This window comes from Penaeus vannamei, chromosome 41 (assembly GCF_042767895.1).
Source record: "Penaeus vannamei isolate JL-2024 chromosome 41, ASM4276789v1, whole genome shotgun sequence".
Taxonomy (NCBI): domain Eukaryota; kingdom Metazoa; phylum Arthropoda; class Malacostraca; order Decapoda; family Penaeidae; genus Penaeus; species Penaeus vannamei.
Genome location: NC_091589.1, coordinates 14,563,768 through 14,571,267, shown reverse-complemented (window position 1 = coordinate 14,571,267; position 7,500 = coordinate 14,563,768). Strand labels below are relative to the sequence as shown.

The window sequence follows — 7,500 nt, the reverse complement described above, 5'->3', positions numbered from 1 at the left end:
GCTTATGTGCATAAATGTTCAACATAATGGTGTCAGGTAATCATTCTGTCTACTGTTATATTCTTTTGTAAAATTTGTCAATGGTTGGCTCTACAAGTGCTGAGCCACCAAGGAGCCAATTAGTAAGCCTATGTGTCTTCAGCTGATTTTCCCTTTCCTTATTTTTTTGTATTTCTTATTTATTTATCTTTTTTTTTTTTGAGGGGGGGGGGGGAATTTATTCTATTACTATTAATATCCAATGTTGTTATTATTGTTGCTGACTTTATGTTTATTATAATGTTATTAGTAATACTCATAGAAATAATATAAAACAAATCTTTGCAAAAATGAAGGAAAAGGGTAAACAGGTGAGCTAGGTAGGATTAGTTATTGACTCCTTGCTGATTAAATACTTGTGAAGCTATCTATGTGCAAAGACAATCAATAATCAAAAAGACATAGTGTGCATGTCATGTGTTCTTGCCAATTCCTCAACATAGGGATAAATGGAGAAAATACAGATGTATTCTGTAAGCTTTCTAAATGTCTCAGTTCTAAACTATTTATGTTTTCAAAATCAACATAACTGGGTGCACAATAAAGTTATCCTTGCTGTAACAAACTTTGTTGTAAAAATGCTTCCTAATTCAAATTCTAGGATATTATCTTTGTGATAAAATGGACAAAGATTTATCTCGAATCAACCCCTCTGTCAACACAAGAGTCAACTCTCAGCATTTTGCTGCCAGAGGTCTGAACCTATTGTCTGGCAATGGTCTAAGCCATAATAGAGGGCTGGGAAACTGATAACGGCAAGAATAATTAATGTTGGAGAAAAAGAGTGAGGGCTTATCTGACAAGCAATTGGTTGACAGAATGTGTTTGCACTGATACCAAGCTCTTTCTTTATTTCTTTTTAATGTTGCTATAGGCCTTTGGTTAACATCATGTGATTGCCAATCTTATAATGGCACAGTATAAACATCAAACAACATTTTTCTGTTTGTTTAATTTGGTGATCTTTACTTTTGCTTATATCTATTTTGACTTTCATTTGGTAAGATGTCAATGCATGGTTGGAAATTGTGTGCAGGAATGAATGAAACTGACATGAGAAAGGCAGTTATCTGAATTGGATACTTTTGCAGCATATTATTTCTTTCAATATCATTATCATTACCAATGATAGCAGTATTATCAGAAATACTTTTGCCACTTCTACTGTGGCATTATCATAGTCTGCTGTGAGTCCTATGATACTCCTCAGTAATAGCTCTAACCGACATCATCATCTTCCTCCTTACTCCTTTAAGTCTCTTATGTCTTTCATAAAGTAAACCAAAAAAACTTATAAACAAAATGAAGATATATGAACAAAATACTGAAACAGACACAAGTAAATTAATAACCATGGAAGAACTGACTAGAGCAATCAGATATACAAAAAATGAGAAAGCTTGTGGTCCAGACAGTATTCCTTAAGAATTCAATAAATTTGCACCCTATAAAATCCTTCTAGTATTTTTAGATCTGAAAAATTACAAGGTAACACATCAATATCCCAAAATTCAAACCAACCTTAATAAATCCCATAGTAAAACCAGGGAAAAATCCTAAAGAAATTACTTCCTACAGATTTATAAATATACGATCAGGCTTAGGAAATATATATGAAACATAATTACCAAGAGATTAACCTGGTGGAACCAAAACAATATCAAATTCAAAAGATTTCAAACAGGATTTCAACCTAATAGAAATTGTAACATATAATTTAGAAAATGGAATAAAAAGTAAAACAGACTGGGCAAGAAAGTGAGATTTACAACTAAGTATAATAAAAAGTAGATAATTTGGAAACTCTCTAAAATTTATTTGCTAGAAAACAAGACAGAATGTTCTTTTCAGAACAAGACGTTTTGATCGTTTGTAACCCCTATTTTGGCATCCGGGATAAGTTGTTCATCTCGTCCATCTAACCCACCTCTGCAGCCAGGCAAGCACAACGAGATGATGTCACAATAGCATATGTACACAAACAATAGTCATTGTAGGCAGCCATTGCAAGCACAAAAATCTAGCAGATTCAGTTATTCTCACAGATTCATAGCCAGTGTTACATTCACTAAAGTCACAAATCCAAAAATTAAAAACATAACATGCAGCTACTTATGAAATACTGAAACTGACCTCTTCAATAAAACAGAAAAAAAAGCAATGGATACCTTCACATATAAACATAAAAGGTAATAAAACTGCTGAGCAAACAGCCAAAAAAGATCATGAATTAAATTATCCCATAACTCAGGACACAAAAATGTTTAAAAGAAACAAAATCAGATATTGAGGAATATTGGGAATCAGACTTAGAAAACGTTGCATCATCAACACGGTCAAAAGGGTTAGGATTGGATTCTGAGGTTTGCATGACAACCTACTTTTAGGACTTCATCTCTAGAGGGTGTGTTGCTCTTACTGAGATATATCAGCATCTGTTGCCACATGTATCCATAATCTGGTAATTTTACAAAATATTGTAAATGGATCATAATGATTTTGGTATTGATGGATTCTTATCCAAATATGTAAGAATAATTGTACAGAAATCCCACCATTAGCAACAATCTTGGCCCTGATAGCACGGAAAGGCATGAAAGATACAGCAAGGAGGAATTCATGCAGACGCTTGTTGGTCTTGGGGATGTTCATCTGAAACATCGCCTGAGCCAAATAGCTCACGAAGTGATATTTTCTCCTGCTGCAGCGGGAACTTTCGCCTTTGTCTCTCTCCACCTCCTTTCAATAGTATGTGATAGGGTCCACGAAATTAATGGAGTGGTTCACTGTGAGATCTTGGAATCCCTCATGTTAAAGGCATTTATATGCCTTCTAACAATCACTAATTATGGCCATTCCCGACTCGATTTTTTTCTTTAATGATCCTGAGGAGCGTTTCTGCATCTTTAGAAGCCGCTGGGACATGAATATTTATTTTGTTTGACGGCAACCTCATCATACACCCACTGCCTTTCTATAGTACGCCCAACGTTGTACTTCCACTTGCCAAATCTTCTTTCATCTATTTAAACTATTTTTTCAGGACCACCAATCGTTTCAGATACATTATTCAAGCACCAGGTGATACATACTTCTTGACAAAAGCTCGCCCAGTCACATACAGTTTTTTTTCGAGAGTCCTAATTCATCTCATATTAATTAATAAGAAAAATAATTTCTTAGAAAGAAATTACCAAAAAACAAATTAGTTTTTACGTCCAGTTTACTATTTTCAAACCAAGTGAGCTTGAAAATTGATCTTTGGAATTGGCACCTGACATGCCTATTATTTATTCATCGAGATTTGTCACACCGAAAAACGTTTTTTGCTTAAATCTGTCCAGCAGTCTGTGCCACACTTTTCACACTTTATGGTTTCCAAGATAAGTTTGTGGTCTTTGCACAAACGTCTAATACCTTCAAAATCCCCAGGAAAAAAAAAAAAAAAAAAAAAAAAAAAAAAAAAAAAAAAATCACTAAACCCACTGTCAGTCTTGACACTGGTTAGCCATACTTAAAGTGACCGGCTGTCAAAGTGACCATCCTTAGGTTTACGCGAGCAGAATATGAAATACAACAGTTGTAAAAAAATGATAAACACAGGCCATAACTGACAAAACACTGTCAATGTGAGACTACAACTGGGAATGTATGAAAGGTTAATCCTTTCTTTCCTATCATGCTGTGGTTCGAACAACCAACAGGAACACAGCCCCTTGGCATTTTCATGCAAAGACACTAGATTCTTGCAAAATTTCAGAAACTCTGTAAGCAAAGCACAGTGAGTTTTCGAACAAACGAGGGTTTGTTTTCACAAAGTACTCAATGCTAGGGGTGGTTGCTAGGCGTTACCAAATTTGTCTATTTTATTCTGTAATTTCCCTGGTACCATTCTACTGCTATCAGAGGCCAAAAATGTGGGGGTTTGGGGGGATTCTGCACACACTGACCTATAAATTTGGATACTAGAGAATGAGAAGAATCCATTGATACCGAAATCGTTGCAATCCTATGCAGAAAAATTACCCTCAATCTATGATGTTTTCTTTTGCCTGAATTAGTGTATAGTTTGTTTATTTAACTGTAGGGCACTGTTCATAGATTTTCCATATTTTTGTGCAATCATTATATAAATATAAAGGCTACCTTCTACGCCTTCTTTCACTTGTTGCCAAACTTCTCTCGATATCTCAAAAATTCTGTTAGAAATCGTGTTAAAATGAAAAGGAATGAAAAACTAAAAGTCAACTGTTATCTCCCCATCCAAATTTCCCGGTAATACCCGTACATTTGACCAAGTACACCGCAAATTCGTACATTACATATATATCTATTAATCTATATTGAGTACTAAATTTACTTTTTCACGACACATGAAGGGAAAACATTGCAATTTGTTATCCTCACCTTGACCGGCCTTTGTTGTCCTTTCGTGGTCGGTTTATTTCCGAATCCGCTAACGCAGATTTGGTAAGCCATTCCTGTATTTTCATAGCAATGACTTTCTCAAAGGTAATATTATTGTTAATGCAATTACTTTTGTGTTTATATAAAATATAAAGATCAAATTCATAGACCGAAGATGGACAGGAGGTGCATAAATTGAAGATTTCCAAAGAAAATTATTCATTTCCTTTTGAAATATCCGACATTGACATGGCAACTCTAACTGCATTATATAAACACACAAATCTTGCCTTGAATTCTTTCATTCATCGGCCTAAGCAAAAGGGATTCATATGTTAGCAACAAACATCATTATTAAGAATAAAAATTATGGTAATGAAAAAAAGAAACAAGAATCGCATATAACGCTGCCAAATGCCGGAATAGTACATGCTTGCTTTATATAATCATAGTACAGTACCGATTTTTTTATATGATGATGGTGTGAGTGGCGACATGCTGGTGGTTCACATTTTTCTATGAAATGTTTTAATAAAATCTCGCATCCTTTACAAAAGTAATGTTGTATTTGAATATGACAAAGTCAAATATCTAATATCTATTTCTTTGTCACACACTGAACTAGAGAAATGAACTTTTGACTGCCTAAATGCCATTAACGCAATGTAAATTTTGCATTGTATCTCACTTATTATGACAAAAATGAATATATTCCGTGCCATTGACAGTATCAATAGATAAGTATTTTCTACAGAGCTGATGTGATCCTAGTTGGACATACATTTTGTTGGTTATTCCAGCCACATTTGAACATAGTAATTTATCTATATAAATGCGTTTCTGTATTATTCCCTCGTATGTGGAACTTTTCAGACAGATCCACAGTTCTGCCTGCGTTCGGGGACGAAAGTCTATATTCATCTTGCCCTGTCAGTGTCATGCCTCACCCCCTGGGGGCCAGGCATAATAGCTGGTGGGAATCCCTGCCAGTGTAAATTTATTTTTATTTCATCAAAACACCTGCTATCGTCTTTTCTCTCCAGTCTGTTTATTGTTTTTTTTTTTTTCTTTATTCATACAAGGGATATAATCCTTATTGCCGCTTCACAAATTTAAATATTTAGTTTGTCTGGCATCCGTAGCCGTTTCATACAAATGCTTGATTCGTTTCAATCTCTGTTTGGCTGTCACAATCATCTCTTTCTTCTATCAGTGACTACAAACATGGCACGGACACGCACACACACACACACACAATCACACAAACACATATACACACATACCCACGTACACACACTCACTCACGCACACAATCACACTCACAAACACACACATAAAAGCACACTCACTCATTCACACACACCAAATCACACACAGACACACAAATACACTCACTCACTAACACACTCACACAAACATATACACACATACCCAGACACACACACACTCACTCACTCACACAAGCACACAGACACACACACACAAACACATACCCACACACACACTCTCACCCACACACTCTCACACACACACACACACACACACACACGCACACGAACATACACACGCACACACAATCACACAAACACATATACACACATACCCACACACACAAACACCTATACACACATACACACACACAATCAAGCACACTCTCACTCACTCACACACAATCACACAAGCACACACACACACATACAAACACACTCAGACACACATAATCACACAAGCACACACACACACACACACACTTCGTTCAGAAAAAAATATTTAGCGGCGTCTGATGCCAACTCGCCTCCCCTTCAAATTGAAACTTTTCTTACCCTGACAATGACGTTGTTGTGATGTCATGAAGTCGGACGTTCAGGCAGCAAAAAGTCCGTCTTCATGACATCACAACAACGTCATTGTCAGGGTAAGACTACCATCTGGTCGAGAACTGCTTAACAGGCCCTTGCTTCTGCGCATGCGTTTGCAGTTATGACTATTTATATCTAAAGAATACGCAAATTGCATTTCATAATATGCAATTAATATCTATCTTGATCGATATATTTGTAGAAAGTACAATTTACATGCTAAAAAAGAGAGAGAGAAAAAAAAAAAAAAAAACACAAGAAAGAAAGAAAGAAAAAATGCCCACATCTATAAAGTTTCCAGACGACTGTGTCCCGATTATTTTCGATGACTGCAGTATCGTCTATACCAAACTAATTATCTTTTCAACAACGGAGACACATTCACTGCAATTCTCATAATAATAGACCAAACATAAAAAACCCTTAGACCGTAACTCTGCTGTTCTACGATAGACATAGTAATTACAATACAACTAACCGAATATGTGAAGGACATACATGCAAGGCGTCACAAATCTTGATAAGAAGCGTTGAAAAAAACAAACTAAGCAACAATCGCACGTCGTCTTCCGTATGGTGTTTGCGAGCTGTGTCCGAATGCGATCATATAATAAATTCTCCATATCTAACAACTAAAATCAAAATAATTTTCACAGATACTATATCATAATTTTATCAGATCACAATTTATATAATACAATAACTAGAACTTTTTGTTTTCATGAAAATATATGATATATACAAAGCTGGTGTCAACGAGAAAGCGTCAGGACGCAATGCTTACATCTAGAATTAGTGATGTATGTAAAGTTTCTTTTTTTTTTATCTTGTAGATTGTATTTTCTTTAAAATTGTTTATCCAGATAGGAATTAAATTGTTAAGGAAACTACCAATGCTGGTGACTTACATAACAAGCAATGCATTTAGCGTATCAATTGAACGTTCAGGCCGGGGTTGGAATTCTACGGAAACTCGTCTGCTAAACAAACAAAAATCAACCGACGGATGGTGACGTCACTACGGAAATTTTTTTCCTGAAATATATGACTACAGATTGCACACAAAAGGTCTTTAAAGCAATATTAAAATATTTTTACATATGCAAATAAATGAAACATAAAAGATACTGACATAGTGTGAACCAATATGGGGTGGCAGACCAAACTCATCAAGGTGGAAATTTCATAGGATGTC

At 35.4% G+C, this 7,500-nt stretch overlaps 1 protein-coding gene across 4 annotated transcripts in view; it reads right to left on the bottom strand.

The window, feature by feature from the left end:
- LOC113821067 (mitochondrial inner membrane protease subunit 1) overlaps positions 1-6,873 on the bottom strand; it is a 15,524-nt gene extending 8,651 nt beyond the window's left edge. The window contains exon 1 of one of the 4 annotated variants that reach the window (XM_027373499.2): positions 6,784-6,873. In XM_027373499.2, coding sequence (XP_027229300.1) covers positions 6,784-6,805 — 22 coding nt within the window. In that variant the 5' untranslated portion in view covers positions 6,806-6,873. Of the gene's footprint in view, positions 1-2,420; positions 2,446-4,446; positions 4,599-6,783 lie in introns of those variants that run through there. The other 3 variants (XM_070118282.1, XM_027373500.2, XM_027373501.2) reach the window with 3 other exon arrangements.
- Between the last annotated feature and the right edge of the window lie 627 nt (positions 6,874-7,500).